Here is a 22,051-nt window from a genome sequence, read left to right on the forward strand (position 1 = left end):
TATGTCATACTTTCGATGTTATGTCACTTTTTATAACATATGTCAATTAGAGTTTTATACGTTCGGTAGTTGAATCACAGATAGAGTTATCTCACTTTTTATAATATATGCAAATAAGAGTTTTATATGTTTGGTAGTATATATTATTAGCGCTCGAATCACTGATAGATATGACTCTATATATATCATACTCGAATGTTATGTCACTTTTTGTTACTTTTTTGTTGGATTAACTTGTTTATCTGGAATAGTAGTTTATGTGACTTTTTTGTTGCATTGACTTGTTCACCCGGTTTGTTCCGGTTCTACCCTCGCAAATGTGTAGCTAGAAAACGCGTGCACCATTAGTTTCGGTACATCTCGCGAACGGTAGATTTAGCAAAAGTTTATAGACCTTTTGTTCTACAACAAAAACGTTGTATGGTTCTTTTTTTTGACCGCCATGAACAACGGACTCTTGCAAGATTCGAAACCATTTGCCCCTACCATAGTGAACGTGCTACCCATGGAAAGGCCCATCATCGCTGAAAGATACGGACCGAGTATCAAATACTTGGCGCAATGATGTGAAGAGTTGTTTTTTTTTGGGTAAATGGAGAGTTGTTGATGGTTTATAGGTTTCGACTTCTAGAATTTGATACGATGCATGTCACTTAAAAAATTCTTAGTATATAAATTGTATCAATCAGTGGGTTCAGGTGGAAAGCTTGCGTGATCAGATGCTATTCTTGGGAAGAAATGCTTCTCTGTCTATCTCGGCTAACGCCATGCCAAGATTCAAAGGCCAATGCATCTACTTCATGAGCATACTAGATCACTTGTATAATATAAATCATAAATAAAAACATAAAATATCACTTGAGTTTAGTTGTTGATGCTTGAGTTTCAACTTCTGAAGCAAATTTAAATTTGAGAACTTTATGTAGGCTAGCAATGGGTTTGACTTCCTTCGCTGTAGTTTGGTTTGGATCTACAATGCATTTGCCCTTGAATAGATTTGCTTCAGATGGTCCTGTCTCCTCGTGCACCAAAGGAGCACTATCTGCCAACAGTATTCAGGTTAGTCAAACAGAATATAACAGCTTTCCAAAATACACTTATAAAGTTATAAGTCACCCTTAACCTAAATTAAAGGAGGAAAGAAACCACTTGATTGCAGATGGAACACAAGCTACAAAAGTAAATGATGACTCCAATTTTAATACTGAAGGTACTTAGCATTTAGAACATCTAAAGAAGGTCATGTCACTAATGCGCTTTTCAATTCTCTCAGGTTTAGTGAAAGAAGGCAATTGTAAATATATGAACTTAAAGTCAAATGCATCTTATTAATACTGTCTTAAAGGTCTTGCCAGTGCTGATCAAAAAGCCTTTCAGAACAAAGTATATTCCTAGATCTGCTGATCAAAAGCCCTTTCAGAACAAGTGTATTCCTAGATCTGCCTACAGGTTTTAAATGGTTATAGGAAAATTTCAAAAAAATTATGTTGGCTCGGAGACACAAGGGAGACTTCTCAACTGATCCATGGGGAACATAAAACATGTAAGGTTGAACTATTAAGGTTGAGCTATTGTCAATATGATCATCAACTGAATGTTGACGATGCAATGCAACACATGAGCAACTTGAAAGGAACTAATATTGTGGCTAATCAATTTTTCATCCTCTTCCGATGGATCATCACTTCACCTACGATTATATATATGGGTGCACCAAAGGAGAATTCTCATTGTAGAATCAAGACAGTAGGGCAGGGTTTTATTCAACAATAATTCCATATGACATCTTCAAACCATGTATTTAAGCTTCTCTACAAGCAAGTACTGAGGCAACTATGAAGGAATTTGACCTGATTCTGTGAATACATAGCATGTCCCAATAGTTTCTTCATACTCACCTATCTGCCAAGGGAAAAAGAAAATAGTAGTGAAGAACCAACTAGATGGTAAGAAATACAAAATTTTAAAAATGTGTGACTATGAAACTTAGCAAGAGAACAGGATTTCCACATGAAAGGCACATTGTTACAGTACGGTGTCAAGTTGTTGCATGAAACTGGATTACTTCTATACCCATTCTCTTTCCTGGTGAAACTGAGTTGTCAGTCCAACGTTCCTAGACAGCACACCAACTTTGGTGTCTTCTTTAAGTACAAATTAGTTATCATGTTGTTCCACTAACAAAAAATAGATCACTGCTGGCATCTGTTCGACTGTTCAAGAAGCTAATTCAATTAGCTCTTCCAAACACTTCATGAACTTTTGTTAATACGTACATGAATGTGGACTTTTAGGCACAGATGTGATTCTAAAATCTTCAACCTTAAGCACAATGATGTAACACTTGCGAAGAAGATAAACGAAAAATCAGAAGCAAGGTTTATACACCCAACCCACAAGAAGCTTTTCTTCCTTTTTAGTGTTTTGTACCCCTGGAGGTAGGAAAATTGCACACCAGATAGAGTAGTCTTTGAGTATATCATTTCAAAGTCTATTTGACATTTCATCTTAAAAAGACAGATTATGTTTAAGTAATTTGAGTTCTCCAAGTAACAAACAAGTTATAACACATCTCACTTAAAGTACGTAAACTTTGCATGGAAACAACTCACCAGCTTCAAATTATCACCGATAACCAAGACTGGATTCGGGGTGTCCAAGCCCTAGAAAATGAAAACACACAAGAGTCGTCAAAACTGAGAAAAATTAACATAATTCTCAAATATATCCATAATAACTGGTCAAATACAGAACTATCTGCAGAAATAGACATATGTAGTGAAAAAAATTTAAAATTATAAAAATCTTAAACAGAATCAACCATTGGAAGGTTATAGAAAGAGTTCTTCATGCACGGATTTAATTCATTGATGACAACCATTTATCAGGTGATTATATAGCTAACTGTCCATTTAAATTGAGTTCTAGTCTGGAGGATAAAATGTACTATCACCTACTATGTCCTAATGACCTCAAAATACATGACAATCTGAGACATCTTTTATCCAAGCTCTTTAAAAACTTTGAGAAACATCTCCCTATGGATTGTTATGATACAACATTTTAGCCATAAGCATAACAGAAGTATAAAAAAAACTTGTCCATACAGCACTGGACATCTGGTTATGATTGTACTTGGAAAATGAGTGCTACAGCTTGTCCATGAAGCTGCTATTTTCAAGATTTTAAACTCTCATAATCATACTTAAATTAATTTTGAATGTTATAAGGAAATATTACTTATGGTAGTGCCAGGGGTAGATCCAGGATTTGGAATCTAGGGGGGCTGTTGGTACAAACTTTAACTAATAATTGTTTTTGGGGGTGAAATAGTATAGTATTATAACTACTATTTTTTTTTTTCAACAGAAAAGTTGGGGGGCTGCAGCCACCCTCCCCACCACCCCCTAGATCCGCCCCTAGGTAGTGCGCTCGCTTAGCATGCGAGAGGTACGGGTAATGACCCCGCATCTCCCCTTTGAAGCAATTTAACCAATCCAAAAAACAACAACAATAATAAAATAAAAATCAGGTCATATTGCTTATACATTTACACGTACCAATAAGACATAGGGTGCATTAGGAGGGACTGCTCCACAAACAGCATCAAGATCAAGTAAAACATAATCCTCCTCTTCTCCTCCTTGTTCTTTGTCAACCGCATTCTCAGTTTGTTTGGAGTTTTTGACTTCCATATCCTACACGCATGATAAAACAAACAATTAACATTTCTTCACAAGACTATTCTACAAAGTAACCTTGTTGTTTGCAATTTCGCATTGGGTCCCTGTTACCTTTCATCAATAATTTGTACAAGGTAACAATATCATTGTTAACCAAATTAACCATAATTCAATGTGATGGGATAAAAAATGTTAAATAATCTTGGTAGTACAGTGCTAATGGGGTACAATGACAATTCAGTAATGCTTTTGTCATTTATTTGTACTAGTAAACAGGCACATGTGTTGCACGTGCACGTAATATAGCTAAAGTGTTCTTCCAATATCAGCTCCATCTCCAGTCATCAAAAAACATCTATGACAGACAGACTATAATAATGGCATATTAGAAAATTGTTGAGTGTTAAACCAAATCAACAACTTTATTATAATAGATTAATCATCATAACAAAGCCCAACAGTATTTTTTGTAATATACATAACAACCAACTCTACTAGAGGTAGAGGAGGTCCCAGAGGTACTGGGAGGAAGCACTAAACCCTTTATCTTTTAAATGTCGAAACTGGGGGTGTGGAATGTCAGAGGGGTAAATGACGAGTCAAAAGAGAGGGAAGTTAATAAAGTGAGTGGAAAATAATCTTAGTATGATGGGGCTTCTTGAAACTAAGGTGAGAGCTGCTGGTTTTGATCTTATTAGAAGTACATGCTATCCTTTTTGGGAGTATCTTAATAATTATAGTGTTGATCCAGCCGGGAGAATATGGTTCTGTTGGGATGCAAGTATGATTCATGTTGTTTCTATCAAAGAAACCTCTCAACTCATTCACTGTGAGGTAACTGTACTACCTACTAATCATAGTTTTTTCCTCACTGTTGTTTATGCTAGCAATTCAACTGTTGAAAGGAAGATTCTCTGGAATGATTTGATTAATCTGAACAGTACCATCACGACCCAGTGGTGTGTGTGTGGGGATTTTAATAGCATGTTGAACTCTTCAGAGAGACCAGGATGTTCCCCTGTTCACCCTCGAGAGATTAAAGACTTCTCAGATTGTGTAAGTGTTATAGAAGTTGTAGACTTACCATTCACTAGGAGCTATTTCACGTGGACAAATAATGCAGAAAGTTTAGGAAGCAAATGTTCTAAAACTGATAGATGTATGGTCAATATGCAATGGAGTTCCTTATTTCCGGCTTATGAAGTTGGTTTTATTCCACAAAGGATCTCAGATCACACACCTATGATTCTCACTTGGTATTCACCAATGAGACATGCTTACCCATTCAGGTTTTGCAATGCATGGACTTTGCACCATAATTTTAAGGAGACAGTGGTGGCAGCTTGGGAAGAACAAATAGCAGGAAACCCTATTTTTATCTTGGCTCAGAAGTTAAAAAGATTGAAAGGGATTCTGAAAAAGTGGAGTATGAAGATATTAAGCAGAGGGCCAGCTGTCAGTGGCTACAACAAGCAGATAGATGTACTTCCTTCTTTCATAACATTCTAAAAGAAAAGAAACTGAAGAGTAAAATATGGTCTATTATAGATACTATTGGTGGTAGGATTACAGAAAAATAAAGAAGTGGTGGAATTTATTGTTAACTATTACAAAAGCTTGCTTGGTGATAACTCACCAGTTGATACTACTCTTTTTGATAATCTGCACATCAGATCTCAAGTTCAGACACAAGAAATGACAGCATTAAAAGTAGATGTTGAGTCAGAAGAGATCAAGGAAACACTGTTTACCATGGACAACTATAAAGCACCAGGGCCAGACGGCTATAATGCCTTTTCTACAAGTTCTGTTGGTCTATTATGGGACCTGACTTTGTCAAAGATGTTGGTTTTGTCTTCTCAAAAAATACTCTGCCTTCGGGGTTTAAACCCCACTTTCATTAGTCTGATTCCCAAAATTCCAAACCCTTCAAAGGTTACAGACTACAGACCTATTGCTCTTTGCAAGATTACCTACAAGTGTGTTGCAAAGATTCTATCAAACAGATTAAAGATTATCATGCCCAACTTAGTGGATATGAATCAATCTGCTTTTATCCATGGGAGGTCTATTCAAGACAATCTCTGACTTTCACATGAACTTCTCATGAGTTATAATAGGAGTTATGCCTCACCTAGGTGTACTTTAAAGGTGGATATTAGTAAGCCTTATGACTCAGTGAATTGGGAAGTTATAGATTGGATGATGCAGAATCGAACTTCCCTTCAAAGATTCAAAGATGGATAAGGATGTGTTAATCATCCACTATTTACTCTATTTTGATAAATGGAAAGCCTGAAATTTCTTCCATGGCAAAAGGGGTCTCAGGCAAGGAGATCCCTTATCTCCGTACCTCTTTTTGTCATTATCATGGAGATCTTGAGTAGTATGCTCAGAGAGGGTTTGTCTACAAATCATAACTTGCGTTTTGCAGATGATCTCATGATTTTCTTTAAGGGAGAGCAGCCTCAGCTAATGCTATCATGTCTATCCTGACTACATTCTCTGCAGGAACGGGACTGAAGATCAATGCACAAAAATCAACGCTAATCACTGGTGGTATGTCAGATCCAGAAAGTAAGTTAACGGCAGATTCTATAGGTGTGCAGCAAGCTAAACTACCTATTACATCCCTTAGTATTGCCCACTTCAACAAGATTGGGAATTAGGGACTGCCAACCCCTAATAGAGAAGATCACTGCTAGGATAAAGAATTGGACGTGTAGATGCTTATCACATGCAGGTCGACTTCAACTCATAACACTCAGTTTTAACATCTTTTCATGTTTACTGGGCTAGAACCTTTGTACCATAACTGTGTTGGACCAAGTCACAAAAATTTGTAATAAATTTTTATGTAATGGGTCTGATATGGGGAACAAGATGCATCATGCTAGTAGGAGTTGTACTACACCTAAAGCAAGAAGGTGGATTAGGCATCATGAACTAAAAGATATGGAACCAAGCAGCATATTGTGGTTTAGTATTCAAGGTTGTTGCTCAAGAAGATAGTTTGTGGGTGAGGTGGGCATGGAATCAACACAAAAAATAAACAGTTCTGGACAATGAAAGTACCCTAAGACTGCTCTTGGGTATGGAGAAATTTGCTGGAAACTAGAAAGATTGCCAGAAAGTTTATCAAGTACAATATAGCAAATGGATGCACTACCTCTTTATGGTATGATTTGTGGTGTAGTGAAAATCCTCTTATAGAGGATGCATATGCAAAAGATGTACTTCAGTTGGGTCTTAACTCAAAGCTAAGTGAGTTGACAACTTGACAACTGATGGAGAGTGGAATCACAGAGTTCTTGGGCTGCCGAATTCACCTTTGAGAAGTAAAATTCTTCATACTTAAATTAATAGGTTTACACCTAAAGATGTGGTGGTGTGGACACCAACTCCTACTGGAGTTTTCTCTTCAAAATCTGCATATACAGCTATGAGAGTATCTAGAGAAAAGGTCAGATGGTACAATTGGGTGTGGGGGAAGTATGTAGTGCCAAGACACTCTATTACAGCTTGGCAGCTTTTATCCAATAATCTACCTACCCAAGATAGACTGGTTAAGAAGAAAGTGCTCCAGCATTCCTCATGTTGCCTGTTCAATCAGTCAAGAGAAAATTCTCTACACTTATTCTTTGACTGTCCTTCTAGTTCACCCTTTTGGAAGAGTGTTGAGCAAGTTCTAGGCTTATGTACCCAAGCCCCAACTCAAATGGAGAATGGCATGAGCTATTCAAATTGTGCAATATGAAGACACTTTTTACAGAAATTACTAAAGTTTTCTTATGTGCCGCAGTGAGACATATGGAAGGAGAGGAATTCTAGAAGGTTCAGAAACTCCTTACAAACTTGGGAAGTAATTAAAACTCGATTGATCAGTGAAACTAAGGTTTATTTGCATGGCCAGTTTACACATACAGATAAATGGATGTGATAGAGCAATAGTAGAGAGATTAGGATTGGTGGTGGAATACACGCTTAAACAACCAGTCCAATGGTTTCTTTTTTTTGATAAGTAGAATTTATTAGAAAGGACGTGCAAAGCATTGTTACAGATAGTGATTGAGAACATCACAAGTTAAACCTGAAGCGAGAGTGTTGAAGCTAGGATGGATCAGTTTCTGACTAGAGAAATGGTACTGGAGGAGCTGCTAGAGATTCAAATGGAGATGTTGTTTTTGCTTATGCAGGCTCAGGAGGCTTAAAGTCAGTTATCTTCCAAGAGTTGCTGGCTATCAAGCAAGGTCTACATAAATGTGTGCAAATCCAAATAAGGTAGTGGTTGCCTCAGATTCTTTAGGGGCTATTAACATTCTACTGAAGAAGGAACAACCACCATCGTATTGCCAGAACTTGTCATCTGAAATTGCTTGGCTGAGTGCTAGGTTTTCAAGTATAGAGTTTATACATGTTTTTAGAGAAACAAATAGAGTGGCTGATCACTTGGCATCTCTAGAATGTTGTAATGGTGTAAACTTCTTTATACCTCCTCTGAGTTTAAAGCTCACATCTTTTGTGGAGGAGGATAAGATGGGCTCTATATATTTGAGATTTTAATGCAGGTAGGGGTCAGCCTAACCCTAAAATTTATTCAAAAAAAAAACTCTACTTGTAACAAACATACATGTACTTACATAACAACACCCATCAGAGGAAAATGGACCTGAAATTTTCATTAGAATGGAAAACCAAATATGCTTATAGCATTTAAAACACCAAAAGATGCTTGATCTAATCCATCAGAAGGTGCCCAATAATTTCTTGGCGCATTTGAACAAGAGAATATCCTTGGTTCATTCTTTGGGTGTTTAGACAATGAAGACTTGATTTACTGATGGATACACTTGGAACGTGGTGAATCACAGAGCCCCCTCCTGGGGACAATGTTCTAATGTGAAGGATGAATCTGCAGTCGACTGTTGACTTCTTGCTGATTTGAAAGATGACATCTAGATGGCAATGCAAGAACCAAATACCTAAGAAAAAACTGAAAATGTGCAAGTAGTGTAACTGCTATGATGCACTGTGCAAATCCCCTGGACAGTGCATAATTATGCGCGAATGTTTGGGACCAACACATACTGTCACGGTGAATGTAATGGTTACCTTGATTGTCTATTCTGAATCTAATAGCACTCCTTCCAGCATATGGTACTCGATTTGTGTTACTCTTGACTGGGTTGAGATTCTTTGAATTGAAACTATTCAAATGTATAGGATGACACTCTAGTGCAATAATCCCTTTGTCTTGTAACACAACTTGGACTATAGGGTTGTAAGCAAGCTGATAAAATCGTGTTGCATTTATTGTCTTTAGGATATATGTCGTACTCTGTGATGCTGCATATGTAAGTTGAGCAAATAACAATCGCTCAGACCATAAACAATCAACTATTAGATAGCAATTCAAATAGACAAAAACTTGATGAAGGGGTTATAAGTGTATATTTAGCCAATTGGACCATCTAATCTTCACAACCATTCAACCACTTATCTTCGTGAGTCCTTTATTTACTCCTATTGATGTAGACAACAAATACTTCAAAGTGAGGGAAGGGCACAAAGACCGGTATTCAGAGGCAATCAAAGTTAAAACTATATACCGAAAGAGCAAATAATATAGCTAGTTCTATATAAGAAGAGTCCATAAGGATGACTGTGTTGCATGGGTACGCCTCTCCTTTATTTTAATAATCTGTCTTTGGTTTCTTTCTTTTCAGGTTTTCCATTGATGACTTCGCAACACCTAGTTTTGAGATCTACCCCAATGAAGAAGAAGTGATTTTGACTTTAAAAAAATAACTTTCTGTTGTGCCGTAGGACATCAATTTTTGCTATCTTAACTCATCCAATTTAAGGCTGGGCAGACTACAGTGACCCAACTTTGGGCTAACTTTTGTTGTAGCAGGGACATCAATTTGGTGTTGTACTTTAAAAAAAATTTTCTGTTGTGCCTAAGGATATCAATTTTTGATGTCTTTAATCATCCAATTTAAGGCTGGGTCAGACTAAAGTTGCCCAACTTTAGGCTAGTTTTTGTTGTTACAAGGACCATTAATGTGGTGTTGTATTTAGGATATTTTTAAAGCCACATGTTGTGGAGGCAAATCAGCCACCTTAAAGCCACATGTTTTAAAAGTGGCTGATTGGCGTTGAAGGCTTGATAAGTTGATATGCATCTTTTTGAAGGAGGTGGTTTTATCCTTTTTTTGGTTTTCTTGCTGAAGCACCATACTGCAAACACCTGGTCAAGTGGTTAGTCATTCTGGAATTTGAATAGTTTATTCAGTTTATTGTTTTTTGAAAGGGGAAGAGTGGAAGACAATTATGAATTATGTTATTCTTCTGCTCCCCTTTACTTTTTAGCTGTGTTGCATACTTGCATGTAACAACTAACAATGTTAGTCACTTAGTTGTTACATGCAAGTCTAACAACTACAAGTATGTAACATTGTAAATTTGTAAGTATTGTAACCCTTTTCTTCATTCTTCTGATGTTGCAATGTCATGAATGTATCATTTTGTTATATAAAATCACTTGGTTTATTTTCTTATGATGAGGTGAACAACTGTCGAGAACTTTATGTATGAGAACGTTAAACAACCAAATGCAATACTGCATCCATGTCTCAGCCTTTCAGGCATGTGTTTTAACTCTTAACACTATGCTTTTTAAATGTCATTGTTTTTTAAGATTGAAATAAATATATTTAATAAAAAATTCAAAATAAAATATTAGCCGTGTCCCCGTGTCTGATATTTTAGAGCTTGCCGTGTCTGAATTGTCGTACCACTGTCCAAATCGGACGCTCGTACCCGTACCCATGCATGCAACACAGCTGGGGAACTATAGACATCACACATTAGTGACAGAGGGAACAATGACTTTGACCTTGGACCGAAGGTTGGCCTTATTAAGGGATTTCTGAATGTTCTTCAAGGTGAGCAATGTGATTTCAAAGTATGCACCATTGTAAGTTTGAAGTAATGGTTCACCGCAAACAAAAACATACTTGTAGATTAACTCTCTAAAGCCCACGTTCTATCTAGGTAGAGCTAGATAACCAATCTTTATCCAAGTGAAATGGATGAAACAATGTACAACGAAACAACCATAGCACCAATATGATTGCATTGTCTTGACAGTTCTGTCATGTTTTTTTACCATGAACTGTCCCCTTGACATTAACTGATTAAGATTATCTTCCACTCATTAGGAAAAATCAAAATCATGAATACATGGATTAAAACACTTAACTAATTTAATACGGCCAGAAACAATGCAAATCTGATTTTAAAAAAAGAAGGAATATTTGACCACACCATCAGTGTTTAAACATCTGAGCAACGAAATACAATATCTAAAAATCACAAAATGACGTAATGGAACTTTGAAATGGAATAGAATAAAAGAAGAAATATTTGACCACACCATCAGTGTTTAAAAGAGAAATAGAAGTATATGAATCCCAAATGTTAGTACAATTATCAAATATGAATCTGATATTCAAAATAAAGTTGCAAAATTGTAGCATTAAATTCAGACAATGATAGTCCAAAAAAAATAATAAATAAATAAATAAAACGGGAAATATTAAAAGATAGAATAGATGAAACCTAACATTCACAACGTGATGAAGCTTGGAATTTTTTTCCGGAAAAGAAACAACAATAAACATTATTCAATTTTCTTTCTTGATAATAAAAAGTAGTAATTAAAGCATTGGAAACGTAGGACTATCCACAAAATGTAGAACTGAAATACAACATTCTGTATGCGGGACACATCCATGGATGCTGCCAGTATAGAAATGCACACACATCTTGGGTGGAAAATAAGTTAAAAAGAAAAAGCGCATGTCTATTGTCTACTATTAGCCCTGTTTCTAGGAAACTCTTAATTCATACTATGTTGCAAATGAATCACAGGATAAATAATACAGATGGGAAAAGTGCAAGCTAAAATTAATCACAAATAACTAAGTATACTAATAATAATTGTAGCCAAAATGAAAGTGCGATAGTAGTATGTAATATTAATGTCTAGAAACATACCTTGTATTCGAAAAGAACACAACTACTTTATTTCCACTTCACACTTCAAGTCGTTCATCTTTTGATGTGCTCCTACACAAAAATAAAAATAAAAAACATAAATGAATAAATAAAGAAAGAAAAGGCATGAACGAAAACGGAATGAGCCTTCACCTAGATGTGTGATTGCAAAGAAGAAGATTCTCGATTGTCACAGAATAAAAAACATAACAAAATTTCGTGAGGGAAAACCGGCGAAACGGTACGTCTGTTTGTGAAAAGTTTTTCTATTTTATTAGGATGGGAATACTCAAATTACGTATTTGCCCGACAATTTAGGTGGTGAAACTTTTGGGTATCCTTGGAATTAGTTAAAAAGTTTGGTTTAAAACCAGTAATAAAATTTGTAGTAAGATTCTTATACTAAGACTGAAGTAATTACAATTTTTTATATAACATGTTAGTTCAGGCATGTAAGTTGAAACTTTATACCCAAAAAACAGTATCCAATAAATAAAATGGAGTATCAACCTATGTATATGTATAAACACATGAGACTGAAAAATATAAGTTTGATTACGGATTTTTTTTCGCACCTGAACAGATTAACTGAACTGGCTGCTCCTTCTCTTTTGTCGAGCTCGCCCATCCTTTCTTGGACTGAATTTAAAACACTTAATTGGCATAGTATACAATGTACTATGCCTTTTTTTGCACTTTGGATACTATACAATTTCCTAGTTATAAATACACTCCGTTTTGCACTACACTACACATGTCCACACACCAGGTCGTATCTCCATCAGCTCATACCACAGTATCAGTACGTCGTAACGACTCAGATTTTGGTCGTCCTAAATCTCAGCTACAGCCATATATGGAAGCAAATCATTTAGCACAATCCTGGAGATCAGTCAATGCACCAATCAAGGAGACATTAACTTTGTAACATCAGGAGTAATGGCGAATCATTAAGATAACACACAATGTGGATCTATACCTGATAACGGCCTGAAGCAAATAAGGAAGGTCAACTCAAACATCTATAAGTAAAGAGAGATGAACTATGTAAGGCTTGATTCAAGTTTACCCTCAGAAACTTGATATGTAAGCAACTCTTAACCCAAGAAGAGTGTAGCCATTCCCTATCAAACAGAACATCAGGTCGTTGTCCCCTAAACACCAAACCTCTACATTGGCGCCGTCTGCTGGTTCGTTTCCTTAAGAAAAGAACACACTCTTTTCTCAAGCCCACGAAGCTTGTCAGAAAAACCACCATGGACCATTCACTTCAAATGTTAGCAGATCAGATGAAGACGCTCCAGGAAGCCTTCATCACATTGCAACAAGAAAACCAAACGATGCACGACCAAGCCACCTCCAATGCCAACAATAGCACTCCAAACGCAGTGGAGAACAACGCCGTCACAGCCCTCACCACCACCACAAATTAAAGGTTAGAAGACTTCGCCCAAAGATTGGAGAAGTCGAACGACAAGACCAGTGCGATTCAGATCGCTCAGAAGATACTCTAGACGTACAAGGCGTCACCTTTCACCACTGAAATCAGGGACAAGCAGCCGCCCTCAGAATTCATCTAACCAAAATTCCCATTGTACGACGGTAGCTCGTGTCTAGGCCAGCACGTAGTCCGTTTTAGCCAGACTCTCACACTCTACAGCGCTCTAGAGTACGACTACCTGAAATGCAAGCTCTTTCCAGCCAACATGAAGGACGGAGCTTTAGAATGGTTCTACACGCTCACTCCTGATTCAATCAGCAACTTCGACAAGCTAGCTGAGACATTCGCAGCAAAGTTCATCCACAACATGAAGAAGCAAGCCGACCTGGACTCCTTGTTTCAGCTTAAGCAAGCACATGGCGAGACTATCCGTGTTTTCCGAGGACGCTTCAAGAAAGAACTCCTCTCAATGGAGCTAGGTCTAAAGGATAGCTTTGCAACTTCTGCATTCACCAATGCTTTCCTGGACGACTCCGACCTAGCAGGATCTCTAATGCGCAACAAGCCAGAACGCTTAGATGACATGTACCACAGAATTGACAAGTACATCAAGTACGAAGAATGGCTGGCCCAGCGCAAAGGCAAAGAAGTCCTCGCAGTAAACGACAAGCGAGGACCCAAAGAAAACAATCATTACTCAGGCAGCAGCACCACCACCACCAATAACAATAACAATAACAAGCCCTCCTACACAAAAAATGAATTCTCCAACTTCTCCAGGACGCCAAGCCAAATCCTGAAGAAGATATATACAACACCATACTTCAAGCCCAACATCATCAAAGTGATCGCCATACCAGAACGTCCATAATGCCATTTTCACAAACTCTACCACCATGACATCAATGAATGTTGGAGCCTCAAGCACTACCTTCAAGACTTAGTCGAAGAGGGCAAACTAAAGGAGTTCCTACCAGAAAGCGACATAAGGCATAAGCTGCCAACTGCCACAGAAGCAGGAGCCGAAGCCATAAACGACCTGCCAACAACAGAAACAGGAGCAGAATAACCTGACGGTCTAAATCTCTAGGCCGGTCGAGGCACAACAGGAGATAACACTCCTCCGACCACGATGAGAAAAAGATAATCAACATGATTATAGACACCACCAACGACGAAACCTCAGGTCGAAAAAAGCACAAATGGGTAGGAGTGCTTCAAGAAATCTACCACCTCTCCCATAAAGCTGAGGTGATCAATCCTACCAACCCTCAAATAACAACATCAATTTCATTCCCCGAGGATGATCTAGACAAGGTGTGCCTACCTCACAATGATGCCCTGGTAGTGCACGTCAAAATTAATAGCTGGGCAGTTAAAAGAGTCCTCATCGATCCAGGTAGCTCCTGTGACATCCTCTTCTATCAAACATACAAAGACATGCACCTGCCAAACTCGGTGATGATAGAATCAAATGCACCACTCTATAAGTTCAACGGAGACCGCACAGATGCCATTGGAGACGTCATCCTACTAGTCTCCATTGGAGAAAAAGAGGACATGGTCAAAACTTCAACATGCTTCAATGTGATCGATGTCAAGTCATCCTACACTGCATTTTAGGACACCAATGGATTCACAAAATCCAAGCAATTCCATCAACCCTACACCAAGTCCTGCGGTTCCCCGGACCCCGAGGCATCATGGAGCTCAGAAGCAACCAACTAGAAGCTTACCGATGCAATCACGTCAGCACAGCAACCACGGCCAAACCTCAGGTCATCGAAGGCAAAGACGACCCAAGAAAGCAAGATCCTCAAGCTTACAGCCCTCCAACATCAACAACAAACAAGTTCAAAGGGAAGCAAGCACAAATAGAACCAGGAGAAAAAGTGAATTTGAGCACAGATGATGAGCCAAAATTTGTTTATGTAGGGGCCGATTTAGACCCCAAGCTCAAGGAGCAACTTGTCAAATTTCTATCTCTCAATAAAGATGTTTTTGCTTGGTCGTATATCGATATGCCTGGAATCGACCCACAGGTCGCTTGCCAAAAATTAAATGTCAATCCAAATGTAAAGCCTAAGAAGCAACGACCTCACAAACTGGCTCTCAAATTTCAGAAAGCCATCAATGAAGAGATAGAAAAGCTCAAAAATATAGAATTCATCAGAGAAGTCAAGTACCCAACCTGGCTAGCTAACGTCGTAGCAGTTCCTAAGAAGAACGAGCAGGTACTACTCTGCATAGACTTTACAAACATCAACAAATATTGCCCCAAAGACAGCTTACCCCTTCTAAGAATTGACATATTAGTAGATCAAACTTGCAGACATGAACTCCTACCGTTCATGGACGCATATAGTGGGTACAATCAAATATCACTTATAAAGGAAGACCAGGAAAAGACGTCCTTCATAACTGAACAAGGAATGTTCTGCTACAACGTTCTACCATTCGGCCTGAAGAACGGAGGCGCGACCTACCAAAAATTTGTCACAAAGATGTTCAAAGACTTGCTGGGCAACACTATGGAAGTCTACATAGATGACATGGTAGTCAAAATCGAAAAGGCTAAAGATCACATTTCCCACCTACAAGAGGCCTTTGAAAGACTGCACCAAAACAAAATGAAGCTCAACCCAGCAAAATGTGTATTTGGGGTAGCTTCAGGGAAATTCCTAGGCTACCTTGTTTCACAAAGGCGCATCAAAGCAAACCCAGAACAGATACGAGCTCTCCTTGAGATGCCAGAACCAACTTCCAAGCAACAAATCTACAAGTTATCTGGCATGGTTTCAACCCTCAACAGATTCATCTCACGTGTATCTGACAAGTGCAGACCATTCCTGCAAATATTAAAGAAGGGCGCAACATTCATATGGACAGACGAATGCCACAAAGCTTTCAACGACCTGGAAGCCTACCTATCAACTTCGCCCGTCCTGTCCAAACCAACTGAAGGAGAGACACTGGGGCTTTACCTTGCAACCACTGACTTTGCTATCAGCTCGGGTCTCTTTCGCGATAATGGGAGAATCGAAAAGTCAGTCTACTTCACCAGCAAGACATTGGCAGATTCAGAAAAGCATTACTCTCTGATAGAGAAAATGATGATATCTTTGATGTACTATGCTAGAAAGTTCCGACCTTACTTCCAAGCTTACATCATCAAGGTCATCACAGATGTACCCATCAAACATGTCTTAAGTTCTAGCAACAAAACATCCCTCATGGCCAAATGGGATGAAGAACTCGGAGAGCATCACATAGACTTCATTCCCATAACGTCTCACAAGGGTCAAGTTGTCGCCGATTTTTTGGCAGACTTCCCTGTCGAAGATATCAACTGGGAACCCGAGCCAATCACTTCATTTCATCAGCCATCCACCCCAGACGTAGGGGAAATTCCAAGTATCCACTGATCTTCCTCTGTACCTTGTGATCTGGAATCCTTTGTTGAATAGAGAAAGGATGAGATGATGGTGAGTTTAGGGTTGAATCGTCTGACGGCTACCTACATATCTCCTTTGTTCTATTGGAGAATCAAACCCTATTTTGCGTAGTTTCTAAGAGCAAATTCCTATGGTTTATATAGGAAGGGTGATGAGAGTCCTAGGGTTTAGGGCTGTCTTCGCCGCTTATGAGTTCTCTTCTATCTTTGGACTATGTCTTCCTATTAGGATTCCTCTTCTTTATAGAAGCCTGAATCTAGACCATATCTTATGGGAGGTAAGTTTCCTTGTTGATCATAATGTCCCATCATGCATGGGAAGATTATATCTAAAAGGTAAATCCTAAGATATGTCATCACGATTCCTTCCTTATCATCAAAGATCACCATCTTCAGTTTCCTTCTAATCAGGAATTGTCTATATCAGTTCCCAACGACTGGGGTAACTGTTATGTTTGAAGGCGGTCAGTCATGTGCCTGGTACATGTCCACTAAACACTCATGCTCAACACAAGATCACTTATTCACATAACTGATCCGATGGTCCTCATCTCATTCTAGACATCTATAGTCTTAAGTTATTTCCTATACACGTGTCATCTGTTCAGTGATGGGAAATCCCCCTACAGATGCCCCCGCTCGTGCCACCTAGCACGTGGTCGCTTGAAGCAACGCTACTTTTGGTGCGAGAATCTTTTTCCAAAACTGTTTGTTGGAACTACTGACGTACCCAACTAATTAAGGCCCTGAAAAGACGGCTCGAACAGACACGCCGTTTTCTGAAAAAGATAATGATGGCAGTTCCATCCCAAAAAGACGCACCGCTAGGGCTCATCCTAACCGTCTATCTTATTTGTATATAAAGGATCTGATGAGAGAACTTTCATTATCTCTTATGCAACCTTTTTCTGCATACTAAACCTTTTGATCTCCCATTAGGGTTTAACCAAAGCTTGAAACTTTTCCTTTTTCTTAATCATGAATCCCAACTAGTCACTTGTAAACTTCATAAATCTTTCCTCCCTAGAACTGATTTGTGGGAAATTTCACATCCCTAAAGATATCGGCATGGAGTGGGGGAGGTTATCTAATGAGTTAGCCTACAGGGAGGTGGCACTCATCACCATTGGTCAACTTAGGGCCGGACTCACTCTTCCCTTCTACCCATTGCTAAGAGAGTATCTGATTCACTTCAATCTTGCACTTGGTCAGGTAGCACCCCTGTTTTATATAACTGTTATGTACTCTGCCCTTCTTGCCAAGAGACATGGGTTTGCTCTAAACCGCTGGGTGTTCGGTTATTTTTATGAGGTCTGGCGTATTCGAGACCAGTCGTACTATTACATCATGACCAGAGACAAAAATTCTCTAATCGTCTTTTTTGAAGGGAAGCAAGTGAGGAAGGCTGGGATGATCACCACCTTCCTGTGCTGGGTGATGCGTGGGACGTTCTCCCCTCTGATGCTGATGGTGAGCCAATAGGAATTTATCTTACCAAAAAACACACCCATGCTCCAACCAGTAAGTCTTCCTACTCAGGTACTTTATAACTTGCTATAGGAGTCTTTTGCCTGAATATCTTTTGCTATTATTCTTTAGATGACTCTTCTCCCTGGAATCAATTGACTACAACTGATGCTGCTACGGTGAATATTATCAAGAAGATCCCCAAGGAACAGAGGATGCACTGGGTGATAGTTTCTGATCCCACCTGTCTTTTTGAATATTTCAACATGTCTATTGAAGAACTGCTACAACTTGTTCCTGGCTATTCCCCCTTTGGGATAAATATTGTGAATTCTGGGCACACAATACTTCCTCCTTCTATTGATCAGGATGCCAGACTTCTTCCTCCTCTAGTTCAAGATGAATCCTCTTTGATAACTAGAAGAAGAGGAAATCGCAAGGAGAAGAGGTCAGAGGCCGTCTCTAGTGATGATGCGATGTCAGGTTCAGTTTAGGAGCCTGCTGTTAGTGATGATTGTGTGATCATTGGCGGGAGGGGCCCTGAACTGCCTCATGAACTATTGGCGGTCAGCAATTTTAAAAGGGGAATGCGTGCGTCCAACCATTCAAAATTGAAGAGGTCTGATACCGCTTCTAATGTTGCCCCCTCTGGTAAGAAAATGAAGTTTTGCCTTCTCTCTGTTAGCGAAGATACACTTTTTAAAGTTCCTGCTAGTATTCCCCTACCTGTTAAGTCTTGTAAGAATGTAGTTGTACCCCCACCAGTTCTAGTTCCATCTACCAGTTCTGAACAAACTGGTGATAATGTCCTTCTAACTGTTGACCTTCCCTTCCCTGATAATCGCAAGGGGAAGGGTATTACTGAAACCACTACTGTAACTGTCATTCTCCCTCCTCCTCGATCCAGTGATAGGAGGGGGGTGGGTGACGACCTTCCCTTTTTGCCAAGATCTCCAGATTCTCCTGAGAGGGAGATGATTGTGGAGATGAGGCATTGGGGACGAACTGATGTACCCGTTACCAACAAACACTCTATTAAGGATGTTGATATCACACTTGGAGTTCTGGAAGCTGCACGTCTTCCTGTTGACAAAGCTGAAGCCAGCATAGCTGGGACCCTAGACCTGTCCTTTTGTCGATCTGTTGTTCACCTTGCCAAGGTAAGACTTTCTTCTCTGTTCAGTGTTTGGTTTCTCTGATTGTGCTTCTTACACATCCTATATTCTTTTCCAGTTAGTGAATAACTTTTTGGCTATGAAAGAACCCATTTTTATGGCCTCCTCTAATTCATCCACTGATGACATAGCTACTGGTGAGCTGATTTGGGCGAAAGAGGCCGCTGAGAAGAGAACTACAGAGCTGCAGCTCCAGGTTGACCAGCTATTAGCGAAAGAGAAGAAATATGATACTGACTTCAAGAATATGATGGACACTATCTCCAACCTTTGAAACTCTCTGGAGAAAGTCCAAAAAGGAGCTGCTGATGCTGCCATTTAGAAAGTGAAGTTTTTGGAACTACGTGCCTACTTTATCACTCTACAAGCAAAATATGACTAAGTCCAAGGGGAACTTAACCGTAGGAACACCGAGATGAGGACCCTTGGGCAAGCCATTAGCCATGCAAATGAGGTCATGTCAGGTTATGAGAGGGTTCTAAAAGAGAAACGTCTTCGCTCTGATAAGAAGGTTGATGACCTCTTGGCGGAGACCTATGAGTTTTATTCTCAAGTTGTGAAAGAGGTGAAGAAGAGGTCAGCTGAAAATGTCATTCGCTTTGCTCTGAGAGTACTTGATGTTTCTCGAGAGTCCTTCGATGCTGCCAGACAAGTTAAGTTTGAGGAAGCTATTGAGGCTACTGGGTATGTCTCTCAGTTGGATGCTCAGGGGCAAGTGACCAACCCTTTCATCCTGTTTCCTGATCTAGACACCAGTATCTCAGCTATCCAAGAAGAACTTATGCCTAATGCCTCCTCATCCTCTGAAGAAGATACCGATGATGACATGCCTCCCATTCAACTTCCATTTCTGCCAGTTCCAATTTTAAGTGAGTGTTATGTTTAGCCTTCGACCATTCCAGCTAATCCAACCACACAATCTGTTCTTGAGAGCGAATCCAGAGTTCTTGACGATGGTGCAATAACAAGCACTGATGGTGAACCAAAGTTTGATTCTACCCCTACTTCATAAGTTTTCCAGTTGATGATTCCCATAAACAATTATTTTCAACAATTACTCTATGGATCTGTAATATTGAGCTATGTAGCTCACATATAATTTACTTACTGAGCTCTATAGCTCTTCTATTTTATGCATGCGTACTATTTACTTACTGAGCTTTGTAGCCCTTCTAGTTTATGTATACATTATCTTCACTATATATTATATGACATGTGTTACTATGCATACTCTACCCCTGATGCCCCCAAAGTTCATTTGGAACAACAATAGATGACTTTAGTAGGCTAAACAGATTAAAATGAGGCATGACCAGGATCTAATTAGGATATCATGGGAGTCATTCAAGTTAACTGTAAGTAGGAGTTCGATCGCAATAGAGCTTATGTCTTTGTGAAAGGAACTAGGTGCCATGAGCACAACACTGTGTTTAATAATGATATGTTCTATTTATTTTTAAAAATAAATAGGTTATCACTAGAACAGCAGTGGTAGAGTCTTCCTCAGTGCTTATCATGCCGATACTATTCCAGGCTCATGATTTGCGTGCTAGGATCTGGATCCAACCCAGATCTTCCTAGCAACTCCTATGTTGATGTTTTAAGAGCACAAGGAACTGACATATAGTTCAGGCTCTCGAGAACACTATCTCTTGTTCCAAGTCAAACTGGCATACAGTTTACTGAACAGTTAGTGTGGTCGAATTCCCTAATATTGAGGATAATTGTATTTTGAAGGAACTGGCGTACAGTTCTAGCTGCGTGGGAAAGGAGCTGGCATACAATTCAACTTTTCCATGCTCAATATCATTGGTTCTAAAGAAAATTGGCATGCAATATTCTTGAATAGATAGTAAGAAGATAATTCCCTAAAGGCTTAGTCCATTGTGGATCATAAATAGAGAACAAATGCAAGAAATAAATTCGATGGCAATGTGAAGCACTTTATTGATGAATTAGAGAGGAGTGAACAATGCATTGAAAAGCATAGAATAAGAATTTACTGTTAGTACTTGCGAAGGTGCTGCGCGTTCTATGGTTTGACAAGAACGTCCCCTTCAACAGTGCGCAGATAATAAAAACCAGTTCAACCAACCTTGTCGATGATGTATGGTCCTTCCTAGTTAGGCCCAAGCTTGCCGTTAGGCTCTGGGATCTCGTGCAAAACTAGATCTCTAAATTTGAAAGATCGGATCCGAACTCTCTTGTCGTATGATCTCTTCAGAATCTGCTGGTTAGCAGCTAAGCGAAGTGCGACACCTTCTCGTTTTTCATCTAGGAGATCCATTTCTCTACATAACAACTCTTTATTATCTAGAGTGTGTACAACATTTGACTTCTGAGTGGGAGCTACCAGTTCTGGAGGTATGACAGCCTCAGTTCAGTAGGTCAGTGAAAATGGGGATTCACCAGTTGACCGTCTGGGTGTAGTTCGGTATGCCCATAGGACCCTAGGTAGTTCCCCAACCCATAATCCTTTTGCGTTGTCTAATTTATGCTTCATGTTATACAAGATGACCCTGTTAGAGGCTTCAACCTGGCCATTACCTTGTGGGTATCTTGGAGTTGAGAACAGATGGGTAATTTGAAACTCCTCACAGAGTTCAGCGACCAATCCTCCAGCGAACTGTTGCCCATTATCTGAGATGATAACTTTAGGTATGCCGAACCTGCATACAATGTAGTTCCAAATGAACTTTTTGACGTCATGTTCTCGAATGAAGACAAGGGGAACTCCTTTTATCCACTTGGTGAAGTAATCCATTGCAAC

At 39.1% G+C, this 22,051-nt stretch overlaps 1 protein-coding gene across 1 annotated transcript; it reads right to left on the reverse strand.

Annotated features, from left to right (window-relative positions):
• Nucleotides 1-647: 647 nt before the first annotated feature.
• On the reverse strand, nucleotides 648-12,037 carry LOC147482272 (uncharacterized). The gene is made up of 6 exons (XM_086578609.1): nucleotides 11,898-12,037; nucleotides 11,745-11,816; nucleotides 3,561-3,698; nucleotides 2,613-2,663; nucleotides 1,851-1,902; nucleotides 648-1,042 (listed from the first exon to the last, which is right to left on the reverse strand). The coding sequence occupies exons 3-6, from the start codon at nucleotides 3,693-3,695 to the stop codon at nucleotides 855-857; spliced, it is 426 nt and encodes a 141-aa protein (XP_086434735.1). The 5' UTR covers nucleotides 3,696-3,698; nucleotides 11,745-11,816; nucleotides 11,898-12,037; the 3' UTR covers nucleotides 648-854.
• Between the last annotated feature and the right edge of the window lie 10,014 nt (nucleotides 12,038-22,051).

The sequence above is a fragment of the Coptis chinensis genome, chromosome 8, assembly GCF_015680905.1.
Source record: "Coptis chinensis isolate HL-2020 chromosome 8, ASM1568090v1, whole genome shotgun sequence".
Lineage (NCBI taxonomy): Eukaryota > Viridiplantae > Streptophyta > Magnoliopsida > Ranunculales > Ranunculaceae > Coptis > Coptis chinensis.

What these genes read in the sequence shown, in the direction of transcription:
- LOC147482272 (XM_086578609.1), bottom strand. Translation starts at nt 3,695, where the DNA reads ATGGAAGTCAAAAACTCCAAACAAACTGAGAATGCGGTTGACAAAGAA. An exon ending in ATGCACCCTATGTCTTATTG is followed by an intron (nt 2,664 to 3,560) that starts GTACGTGTAAAT and finishes TTCATTTTCTAG; the next exon opens with GGCTTGGACACCCCGAATCC. An exon ending in TCGGTGATAATTTGAAGCTG is followed by an intron (nt 1,903 to 2,612) that starts GTGAGTTGTTTC and finishes TTCCCTTGGCAG; the next exon opens with ATAGGTGAGTATGAAGAAAC.